General features: G+C 39.5%; 1 protein-coding gene across 8 annotated transcripts in view; it reads left to right on the forward strand.

Annotated features, from left to right (window-relative positions):
- Nucleotides 1-12,873, forward strand: part of POU6F2 (POU class 6 homeobox 2) — a 586,518-nt gene that overhangs the window by 274,136 nt on the left and 299,509 nt on the right. For all 8 annotated transcript variants that reach the window (XM_049893986.1, XM_049893978.1, XM_049893984.1 and 5 more), the window contains 2 exons: nucleotides 8,730-8,821; nucleotides 12,399-12,627. In XM_049893986.1, the coding sequence (XP_049749943.1) occupies nucleotides 8,730-8,821; nucleotides 12,399-12,627 (321 nt within the window). The remainder of the gene's footprint in view (nucleotides 1-8,729; nucleotides 8,822-12,398; nucleotides 12,628-12,873) is intronic.

Below are 12,873 nucleotides of genomic sequence, written 5' to 3' on the forward strand. Positions count from 1 at the left end.
ACTGGGGAAAACTGCAGACAGTGGGTTAGAAAGGTATAAATATCAGAAAAAGCTGAGGAAACTCTATGACCTTCCTGTGATTATGTTTGTGCTAATGCATAGAAGACAGATACCCACACTCTCCATCTCACAAACCCGATTCATTAAAAATGCATTGGCGGTTAACAAGGGAAGATCCCTACCGTACTTCGGAGGAATGGCTGACACCGAGGAGAAATGTGGAACTCGTTTATCTAGGAAGAGCAATTCAGATTTGCAATTCTGTTTCCTTCTCAATCTGCCATAGCCCTCCTGTCCTATTTTCAAAGGTAATGAGGTAAGGCACTAGAAAGGATTATAAATTCTAAAGACAGAAAATGTTAATATTTGTTTCTTAAAATGACTTATTCCAAAGAGTCAATTCCAAAAAGGGGAAAAAATTCAAAACTTTATATCCAAGGGCACATCTGTTAAGAGGTGCTGAGGCTGGTCTGTCTTATTTAATGTATATATACATTTAATATATAATATATATATTTTTTATTCTTATTTAATACATATGTTTTTGTTGATAGGTGCTGTCGATTCAGTTCCGACTCATAGTGACCCTGTGGAACAGAGTGGAACTGCCCCATAGGGTTTCCAAGGAGCACCTGGTGGATTTGAAATACCGACCTTTTGATTAGCAACCATAACTCTTAACCACTGCACCACCAGGGCTCCTTGGAAACCCTATGGGTAGTTCAAGGTCAGAGTTTCTGAATGACCATTGCTGCATTCTCATAGCAGGTTAGTTTTAGTTTTGCAAATATATATATATACACCACATGTCTGTCTGTTGTGCTGTGGTGGCTTATGTGTTGCTGTGATACTGAGACCTTTGCCACCAGCATTTCAAATACCATCAGGGTCATCCTTGGTAGATAGGTTTCACAGGAGCTTCCAGACTAAGATAGACTGGAAAGAAGGACCTGACAGTCTAATTCTGAAACAATGGGCCAGTGAAAACCTTATGAATAGCAGTAGAACATTGTCTGGTATAGTGCTGGCAGATGAGCCCCTCAGGTTGGAACGCACTCAAAATACGACTGGGGAAGAACGTCCTCCTCAAAGTAGAGTCAACCTTACTGATGTGGATGGAGTCAAGCTTTCAGGACCTTCGTCTGCTGTTGTGGCATGACTCAAAATGAGACAAAACAGCTATAAACATCCATTAATAATCAGAATGTGGAATGTATGAAGTATGAATCTAGGAAATTTGGAAGTCATCAGAAATGAAACAGAATACATAAACATCAATATCCAAGGCATTAGTAAGCTGAAATGGGTTGGTCTTGGCCATTTTGAATCAGACAATCATATGGTATACTATGCTGGGAATGACAATTGAAGAGGAATGGTGTCATATTCATCATCAAAAAAAAAAAAACCTCAAGATTTATCTGAAGTACAACACCGTCAGTGGTAAGATAATATCCATATGCCTGCAAGGAAGATGAGTTAATACAACTATTATTTAAATTTATGCACCAACCACTAAGGCCAAAGATGAAGAGATTGAAGATTTTGACCAACTTCTGCAGTCTGAAATTATTCAAACATGCAATCAAGATGCATGATAATTGATAATTACTGGCAATTGGCATGCAAAAGTTGGAAGCAAAGAAGGATTGGTAGGTGGAAAATATGGTGACAGAAACAACGCTGGAAATCGCATGATGGAATTTTGCAAGACCAACGACTTCTTCATAGTAAATATCTTTTTTCAACAACATAAACAGCAACCTCACCAGATGGAATACAAAGGAATCAAATCAACTACAGCTGTGGAAAGAGATGATGGAAAAGCTCAATATCATCAATCAGAACAAGGCCAGGGGCTGATCGTGTAACAGACCATCAATTGCTCATATGTGAGTTGAAGTTGAAGAAAATTAGAACAAGTACATGAGAGCCAAAGTATGACCTCGAGTGTATTCCACCTGAATTTAAGACCATCTAAAGAATAAATTTGACATGTTGAACACTAATAACCAAAGATTAGATGAATTGTGGAATGACATCAAGGACAGCATATATGAAGAAAGCAAGGGGTCATTAAAAAGACAGTAAGAAAGAAAAGACCAAAATGGATATGAGAAGACACTCTGAAAGTTGCTCTTGAAAGTAGAGTAGCTAAAATGAAAAGAAGAAATGATGAAGTAAAAGAGGTGAACAGAAGATTTCAAAGGGCAGCTCAAGAAGACAAAGTATTATAATGAAATGTGCAAAGATCTAGAGTTAGAAAACCAAATGGGAAGAATACACTCAGCATTTCTCAAGGGGAAAGAACTGAAGAAAAATTCAAGCCTTGAGTTGCCAGTACTGACGGGTTCTGTGGGGAAAATATTAAACAATGCAGGAAGCATCAAAAGAAGATGAAAAGAATAAATAGACTTACTGTACCAAAAAGAACTGGGCAAAGTTCAATTATTTCGGGAGGCAGCATATGATCAAGAACTGGGTACTGAAGGAAGGGGTTTAAGCTGTGCTGAAGGCATTGGTGAAAAACAGGGCTCCAGGAATTGATGGAATACCAATTGAGATGTTTCAACAAACCAGTCTGGCTCTCGAAGCCCTCAGTCATCTATGCCAAGAAATCTGTAAGATAACTACCTGGCCAACTGACTGGAAGAGATCCATATTCAGATACTTTCCAAAGAAAAGTCATCTAACAGAATGTGGAAATTAGCAAACAATGTCATTATTATCACATACAAGTAAAATTTTGCTGAAGATCATTCCAAAACAGTTGCAATAGTACCTTGACAGGGAACTGCCAGAAAGTCAAGCTGGATTCAGAAGAGGATGTGTAATGAGGGATATCATTGCTGATGTCAGATGGGTCTGGCCGAAAGCAGAGAATACTAGAAAGATGTTACCTTTGTTTTATTGACTAAACAAAAGCATTCAACTGTGTGGATCATAACAAATTAAGGATAACATTGTGAAGAATGGGAATTCCAGAACACTTCATTATGCTCATATGGAACCTGGACTTAGAACAAGAGGCAGTCGTTCAAACAGAACAAGGAGATACTGCGTGGTTTAAAGTCAAGAAAGGTGTGTATCAGAGTTGTATCCTTTACCATACTTACTCAATCTGTATGCTTAGCAAGTAATTTGAGAAGCTGGACTATATGAAGAAGAAGGCGCCATCAGGATTGGAGGATGGCTCATTAACAATATGGCGTATGCAGATGACACAGCCTTACTTACTGAAAGAGAAGAGGACTTGAAACACTTACTGATGAAGATCAAAGACCACAGCCTTCAGTATGGATTACACCTCAACATAAAGAAAACAAAAATCCTCGTAACTGGACAAATAAGCAACATCGTGATCAACAGAGAAAATATTGAAGTTGTCAAGGATTTCATTTTACTTGGATCCACAATCAACATCCGTGGAAGCAGCAGTTAAGAAATTAAATGACGAATTGTATTGAGAAAGTCTGCTGCAAAAGACCTCTTTAAAGTGTTAAAAAGCAAAGATGTCACTTTAAAGGCTAAGGTGCACCTGACCCAAGCCATGGCATTTTCAATTGCCTCATATGCATGTGAATGCTGGAGAATGAAGAAAGAAGACTAAAGAACTGATGCATTTGAATTATGGTGTTGGTGAAGAATATTGAATGTACCATGGACTGGCAGAAGAATGAACAAATTTCTCTTGGAAGAAGTATAACCAGAATGCTCCTTAGAAGCAAGGATGGTGAGACAGCAAGGATGGCAAGACTTCATCTCACATACTTTAGACATGTTATCAAGAGGGACTAGTCCCTGTAGACGGACATAATGGTTGGGAAAGTAGATGTTAGCAAAATAAAGGAAGACCCTCAATGAGATGGACTGACACAGTGGCTGCAACAATGGGTTCAAGCATAACAATGATTGTGAGGATGGTACAGGACCAGACAGTGTTTTGTTCAGTTGTACATGGGGTCAGTATGAGTTGGAACCAACTGGATGGCACCTAACAACAACAAACTGTATATATAGTGGAAACCCTGGTGGCATAGTGGTGAAGTGCTACAGCTGCTAACCATATGGTCGGCAGTTCCAATCTACCAGGTGCTCCTTGGAAAGTCTATGGGGCAGTTCTACCTTGTCCTCTAGGGCCACTGTGAGTCAGAATTGACTCCACAGCAATGGGTTTGGATTTTTTGATGTTTATTTATATATATATGTATATATATGTATGCATGTATACTAACAACAAAACAACTGTATATATTTGTTTAAATATTTGTTAGTTGCCTGGAGTCAGTTTTAAGTCATGGCAACCTCATGTACAACAAAATGAAATATCCTACAAGGTATGCTTTAGAACATTGTTGTGGCCACTTTGTATTTTGAGTCTTTCCAACCTAGAGGGCTCGTCTACCAGCAGTATATTAGACAATATTTTGTGTGAGGGAATGTAGCTTATACATAAGGACAGTAATTTGTATTGAGATGACTTGGGAAAGGTGATTATTGTGAATGAATTAAATATTATTAAATACTAATAGGCAACACAAATATGTGGCAGGTAGGCATTATTTCAAGTGATGTACATTTAATCCTCACAATAGCAACCCTATGATGTAGGTACTATTATTATCCCCATCTTACACAAGAGAGGAGCCCTTGTGGCCAAGTGGTTAAGGGCTATGGCTGCTAACCAAAAGGCTGGCAATTCGAATCCACCAGCCTCCCCTTGGAAACCCTATGGGGCAGTTCTACTCTGTCCTAAAGGTCGCTATAAGTCAGAATTGACTTGATGGCAATGGGTTTATACAAGAGAAAGCTGATGCATAAAGAAGTTGAAAACTTCTCCCAAGTTCACGTATACAGTTAAGTGTCAGAGCTAAATTAAAACCCAGGCAGAGATGAACATTTTTAAAAATTTCTTGCTTTTAACCCTGACAGCAAACTGCTTTTCAAATCAAAATTGGAATTGAGATAGAATTTACCAATAAGCTAAAAATTTGAAGACATTTCTAACATGGGGTCACCATGAATCAGAATCGACTTGATGCAACTAACAATAACAACAACATGCTAAACATTAGTAAATAGTCAAGTGGATATCAATACCTATCTTAAAGAAATTATACTACTCCAAAATAAAAAACGAAGGCTCTATTTCTCCTAAATGAATATTCAGTAAATATGAATGGAATAGGGTGTCACTATGAGTCAGAATTGACCTTATGACAACAGGTTTTTGGGTTTTATGAATGAAATGCCTATACTAGGGAGTGGGCATAAAATGGCAAGCCAGTGAACACGGTCCCTGCCCTGCTACAGCCCATTCCAGTGACTGTCACGTTGATTCCCACTCATGGTGACTGCACGTGTCAGAGCAGAACTGTCCTCTGTGAGGTTTTCAATGACTGATTTTCAGAAGTAGGTTGCCAGGCCTATCTTCCTAGTTTGTCTTAGTCTAGAAGCTCTGCTGAAACTTGTTCAGCATCATAGCAACACACAAGCCTCCACCGACAGATGGGTGGTGGCTTTAGTTAAGGTGCATTGGGCCAGGAATCGAACTTGGGTCTTTCATACGGGAGGCAAGAGTTCTACCTCTGAGCCAGTGCCCTCAATAGAGCCCATAGTTGTTGCCTAAAAGGCTGAGACTATTAACTTCTGAACAGGATGCGGAGCCTTTCCTGGATTTCCTTGGTCTCCAGGGATGTAACATGCTGATCCTGTTTACACTGGACCAAGAGGCACCTGCCCAACCCATTTAGAGTTTGTTTCCCTTGTCTGTACCCATAGAAACATCTAACCTCAAATTCTTCTCTAACATATGGCTATGTGTTGCTTCAAATCTCTCTGACCCCCTTAGCTGACTTCACTTATTCCTTCCAACTGCTGGATTCCCCCTCTGACTCCAAGGAGGCACCTGATTCAGGAGCCGCTTTATGACCAGACAGCTGACTTTCCGGTCCTACGACATTAAGCGTGATACATGTGTTTGGGGGAAAGGGAGGTGTGCATTAAGAAGGAACATTACTTTTTGATCCAGCCAGGAAAGCATACATAATCTCCTCTAGAGTCTGTGAAAGACTTCATTTTACACGTGAAATTGTGTGGAATTGCCCTGTACTGAACCGAACATGGTTTTTGAGAATAACCAGCCTCAGAACAAGCTACTGTGCACAGGGAAGGGCCTCCAGCAACAAAGAATAAAATGTAAGCAAATGTAATCTGTATAGAGTTACGGGTCACACACACACAATTTTGTTGATACAATGTCTACGTCATGCAGGTCCTCAACGTGACGATGGCATGTCATTAGGAACGGGATCAAAAAGTGAGCCTGGTACACATGAAAAAACACGTGATGGAAGGGTCTGACGTGGCATAAAATTAAAAAAATAAAGCTATATAGTTTTTAATCGTTTAAAAAGATTTTATTTTTCCGTATATTATAAAACTCTGCACAGTCTGGTGTAAAATTCTATGCCTGGAGAGGATGGGAAGACAACAGTTTTTAAAAACAGCTTTAAAAAACTTAACGGAGATGGATTTTTAGCCGTCCGAGAATTTGTGTTGTTTGTTGAGAATTTACCTAATCTGAATATTTGACCAAAAACATCACGTTGGTATCTGGTTAGCGCTATAAAAGCACAGAGCGCTCTGCTGAGAATTTTAAGGCAAAAATACCGTTTGCAGATAGAAGAACAGAGGTTGTGAGGTTTACACTGCGTACTGTACCTCCCTGTTTAAAACGTCCTGCTTTTCAACCATAATATGTAAATCACGCATAAAAAATTTAGAATATATTCTCTTGCACATTATTGGGGAATTGTTGGCATCTCGTGATGGGTCATCTTACCTTTGTTATTAAATGACAGCAATCATTAAAATGCCAAGCAGATTTTGGCAGAATTCACTTTATAAAATGTCAGCAAGTCTATGTTTTTATTAGTTTGTTCCAAATCAATTTAGAAATTTCAATAGAATGCTTGTAAGTATTCCCCAAGCAAGGTCCGTTTCTGACTTTCTGCACCAAAAAATATTACAAATTAATCAGATTTTGGGATTTCTGCATAATGGCTTTGCACATTTATTGCCTAATCCTATTAGAAAATGCTGTTATGATTGACACATCGCTGTGGAGATAGAAGTCAATTGAATAATATGTAGCAGTCAATTTTATTTGTAGCTTAATGTGCTGAAGTATTTTTCCCACATTTCCATTATTTATGAGTCTGTCCCTTTGGAGAATATATAGAAGAACTTGTTTTAAATGAGCCAATAATACCTTCTTTAAAATTTATAAGTGTGACAGACTCGTATCCTTTTTTCTTGGTGGTCGGTGGCATGCCAGCAAACAGGTTTTGAATTGCCTTCCACTTGCTATTCATGGACAAACATCAGGAAAAGAGGACCTTGTTAAGTTTTGCTTGGAAATGGATTTCTACTCACTCCCAACCCATTAGAAAAGGCAAGAAAACAAAAGCCACCAACTGGAAACCCTGGAAAACTACTGCTAGCTTTATTTATTTGTTCATTTACTTTTTTAATGTAGTCAGTGTTGCTACTACTATCCTCCTGCTTACTTACAGTTTGTCCTGCAACAAAGGATATAAGCACTCACAGAGAAACTATAATGTTTATATTTTGAGTCCTTTGTTTTTCACACTTTGGCATCCAATAGGATCCCAGTGAAGGAAGTCAGTTGTGTTCTATGTCCAGCATAGCGGGGCTCCCTGGGGTCAGTATGGGATTATAACTATTTCAATCAAAAAAAAAATGCCATCAAGTTGCCTCCAACTCACGACTACCCCATGTATGATAGAATAGAACTGTGCTCCAAAGGGTTTTCAATGACTGAATTTTTAGAAGTAGATACACAGGATGGACCCCTAGTAACACAGTAGTTAAGCATTTGGCTGCTAACTAAAAGGTCAGCAGTTTGAATCCACCAGCCTCTCCTTGGAAGCCCTATGGGGCAGTTCTACTCTGTCCTATAGGGTCACTATGAGTCAGAATGGACTCACCGGCAACAGTTGTTTTTTTTTTAAAGATATCTAGGCCTTTTTTATGAGGTGTCTCTGGGTGGACTTGAACCTCTAACCTTTTCGTCTGACCACCCAGGGACTACAAATTTCAGTTAGCACCCAGAAAACTTGCTTAAGGAGATATGTATTCTTTTTAGGACATTCCATAAGACGACGGTAGAAAAGGCTTTGTTTTTAGAAAAACACATTCATAAGATCCCATGTCTGAAGTTTGTAGGGGAAAGGGCTAAAGCATGAATAAGATGGAGGAAAACCATAAAAAAAAAAAAAAAAAAAAAACTACATTAAGGGATAATATACATGTGCTTGATCATGTCTGAGATCACTTTCTTTTTTCGCTTCGGGAAACCAGATTAGCTGTCGCTGGCCTATGTGTATAGGATACACTTTACCACACATGCAGAGCACTGGTGTACTCTCTACAAACTGATGTATAATGCAAGCCTAGTAGCTCAACTGATGATAAAGTCACTTTTCCTGCTGTCATATCCTTCTACCTCCCAGAATGACTTCGGCCATCTGGAATATCCATTAGCATAATTTATACAGTTGATAAGTGATTTGAACGCTGGAGCTATTGATAAACCACCGTGGCATATCGTTTGTACCTTAATGTGATATGACATCACAGGAAAATGGGACCATGGATCCAGGCTGGACCTTATATTAAGGGAGCGCTTCTCTTTTGAATTCCAGGGGCCAGAGGAAACCCGGCAGCTTCAGACCCAGGCACCCCTGACCAACACCAGGCCAGTCAGACCCACCCCACATATCCGGTTGGGCCACAGGTCAGTATTTCTCAACTGCTTTCCGTTCGGCTGTGTTTAGGATGGTTCACCCATATAAATAACCAAACAAATAATAATGAGTTAAACCCAATTAACTCCAACAGAGAAAAGATGATGATAAATTTTTTCATGAGAAGCTGTATGGCTACATTATTTATTAAGTATAATCAAGAAAAAAGATGTGTTTGCAAAACTCTTCTCTCTTTTTAAAGGAAATGTTGGTTTTAATCATTGGGAAACATTTTTTTTTCCCCCTTAAAATCCTCTTCAACTATGCTGTTGGTTACCATGCAGTTTTTCTAGAAAGTAAAACTTTAATGACTGGAGTGTGAAGAAAATTAAGTTATTTCAACCTTACTATAGCCATTTTTGAAATACAAGATGTGATTTAATATAAAAAAGTTAATGCAATTTTAATGCAAGTTCAGCTTATTGGGTTTGACAATACTGTACATCACACATAGCTCCTGCATTAATAAAGAAATACGTTCATTATTTTTTAAAGTCCAATATTTGTTTTTTGCAGCCTGATGTGGGTTATATGGAGATGTAGAACACAATTATAAAAGGCTGGGCTTTTTTTTTTTTTTTTTAATCTCTGTTCTTTGGCGTGAACCTTCCAGAGTTCACTTCACTTTTATGGGAAGCGAGCCGAGGCTTGGCCTTTTCTCTCCCTTTTGCTGTCATGGTTGTTCCTGGAAAATAATCACTTCCAGCACATTGATGGCTCATCAGTTCAAGGTTAAAAAAACTCTAGATCTTGGGTTAGTCTTGACTTTCTTGTTCCAGCTGCCGCAAAGTGCCCCTGCAGCCTGACCTCCCAGCATCCATCTCCGATGCCTTGTGCGTGTGTGCATATGTGTGCATGTACGTGCTTGTGCGTGCGTTCGTGCGTGCGTGAACAGACTAGGGGTAACGAATTCTGACGCCTCCTAGGTAAGTAGCAGAACAGATCCAGGACAGTGAGGAGTGGTGCGGGCTGTGACAAACTGGTGGATGCATGCCTTGATTTAAGCCCTCAAAGTCTGTTTTAAAAAATACTGCGGGACAAAAAAAACCCCAAATCTTCGGCCTGTATACAGTCTGAACACTATCCATTTGTCTTACCTCTCACCATAATATTGCTATTGGCAGTGATGTTACACCAGGAATCTGAGAGTCTGAGGCCAGTGACTGGTTTTGTTCTTACTCTCAGTATGTGTTTATTTTGTGCATTAGGGTAGTTTTTTTTTTTTTAAGGAGGCAAAATTACTTTGTGTGAATTTACTAAAGTATAGAGAATACCGTAGGAGCTCCATCCAACCCAGTCCGACTCATAGCTACCCTATAGGACAGAGTAGAACTGCCGTATAGAGTTTCCAAGGAGCGCCTGGTGGATTCGAACTGCTGACCCTTTGGTTAGCAGCCGTAGCATTTAACCATTATGCCACCAGGGTTTCCTCCTTAGGAGCTAGGCCCATGGAATTTGGAGCCGCGGTTTTAAAACTAGGCTGTGTGGAGTACTAGGGATTCCTCAGAGGTCTCCCAGAAAAGGCCTTGAAGGGAGGATGTGGGGAATGGCCAATGAGTAGACTCAGCCCCCACCCCACCCCCACTGATCAAATAAAACAGCCTAACCGAATCTGTACCATGAATTAGGAGTGGTGAAGAGAAGGGGCTCTAGAGCTGACTGCAGGACTGGAACCTCTCCCCACCATCACTACCTGCTAGATCTGGGACTTTGAGCAAGTAACTTAACCCCTCTAATACCTCATCGGTAGGACAACTGACTTAGTATACGTAAAGCATTAGAATAACATCTGTTGCCACCAGGTTGACTCCAACTCATGGCGACCGCATGTGTGTCAGAGGAGAACTGTGCTCCATTGGGTTTTCAGTGGCTGGTTTTTTTGGAAGTAGATCACCAGGCTTTTCTTTCAAGTCACCCCTGGGTAGACTAGAACCTATAACTTGTCAGTTAGTAGCTGAGCACTTAACCATTTGCGCCACCCAGGGACCCCAGAGCACTAGAATTGTGCCTATTTTTTTTTTAATTACGTACTGGACTTTGTACTATGCCTATATTTAGTTACTCTTTCCTTTCTAGAATCATGCTACATTAAAAAAAAAAAAGAAGTTTAAACCCCTTGATAAGAGTTTTGTAATGGTTCCCCTAGGAAAAACATGGACATTGAGACTATTGCTGCAGGGATAGGAAAAAAGTCCTGGATCAAGGACTCTAAGATCAAACGGTTCTTCCTGTTACGGGCTTGCCAAGGCAGGGGTCCTTCCTGTGTCATCCCTGGAGAAGCGCCCCACACCCTGCACTCAGACACATCTAATGTCAGCAAACACACAACTATAAGGCTGCCTTTCCATTACCAGACAATAGCTATTGGATAAATATGGGATATAAACACAAACTTCTACATCATTTTAACTGGGCGAAGTATGTTAGAGGAATGGTAAAAAAAAATTTTTTTAAGGATTTTTAAATTTATGCACATCAAATATTTTCGTTTTTCTATATTCCTTTCTCTCCCTTTCTCTCTCTCTATATAACTATATTGGCACAGTGATTAAGAGCTATGGCTACTAACCAAAAGGTTGGCAATTTAAATTCACCAGCCACTTCTTGGAAATCCTATGGGGCAGTGCTACTCTGTCCTATAGGGTTGCTATGAGTTAGGAATTGACTCAACAGCAGTGGATTGGGTTTCCTTTTTTTTTTTCTGTATCTATATGAAAATACATGTAATTTTACCATTCAATAATAATCTCATTTAAGTAAATTATTATCCAGTTTATTTTTTTATATATTTTTATATTATAGACATTTTCTGTTTTTCTAAATAGGCACCCTAATGATCCTCTCTATCGACAATGCAATCTTTTATCAAGCTTAGTACTGTAGCAAACTATTTTTCAACATTTATGTATTTTAAAATATAATGTTTATTTTCATTTATCTTTATTCCTTTTGAATTATGTCTTCAGACTACATCCCAGGAGAAGGTATTCTGAGTCAAAGGGGGTGAATATTTTTGTAGCTCTGGATACATATTTCAAAATTGCTTTCCAAAAAGATTATGCCAGTAGACACTGACAAGAGTCATATGTCCATATAACAGTTGCATTAAAGTCTCAGTTACATTGTATAACTCTTTCACATTATTTTTGCTAATTTAGCAGTCCAAAACAGTACTGCATTTCTATTTTTAACCCAATAAATTCTACTGATCCCGATGACTACTTTCTGGAACAACACAGGGTAAATTAGCCGAAGTTTCAAATATTAGAGGGTAGGACTGAATGAAAATTCATTGGAAGAATAACATACAAGTGTAAGGTATTACTCTTAAAGGTATTTGAGCTCCTTAGAGAACATCCAAAAATGAATGAAATTATCCAAACGAATAAGTAAAATGTGATTAAAAACTTTTTTTTTTCCTACCAGTTTCTTTGTGGGGTATAGAGCATGTTTCTTTACCACTTGTTCAGGAACTTTCCACCCCTGCTTCAGTGGGAGGGAACTATTCTAAAAGCCCATGCCTTTGTTCCACTGTAAAGTGAGCTCCATTTATCTGTTTCTTTGCAGCCACTTCTGACGGCACAGCAGCTGGCCTCTGCTGTCACTGGCGTGATGCCTGGAGGCACGCCTGCCCTCAATCAGCCTATCCTCATTCCCTTCAACATGGCCGGACAGCTAGGAGGGCAGCAAGGACTGGTCCTCACACTGCCTACAGCGAATCTCACCAACATCCAAGGGCTGGTAGCAGCAGCTGCAGCCGGAGGCATTATGACTCTGCCATTGCAAAATCTACAAGGTAACGCATTGTGTCCCTATGCCATGTAGGGCTCTACTCGCTGCCCTGTGTTCTCTGCAGTGGATAGGAAAAGTGCCCCAAAAGGTGAAGTTGGTTCAGACTTGCTTTCGCTGTAGAAGATACAAATGTCTTATGTAGAAAGCAAAGTTTCAAGTTGTCTGGGAATCCTGAGCCTGCTCAAGTGCTGGGCTTTATCAATCCTCATTTCATAACTTTGATATTGAAAACATTCAGGCCTTTTGGAAG

Source organism: Elephas maximus, chromosome 8 (genome assembly GCF_024166365.1).
Source record: "Elephas maximus indicus isolate mEleMax1 chromosome 8, mEleMax1 primary haplotype, whole genome shotgun sequence".
In the NCBI taxonomy this organism is placed as follows: Eukaryota; Metazoa; Chordata; class Mammalia; order Proboscidea; family Elephantidae; genus Elephas; species Elephas maximus.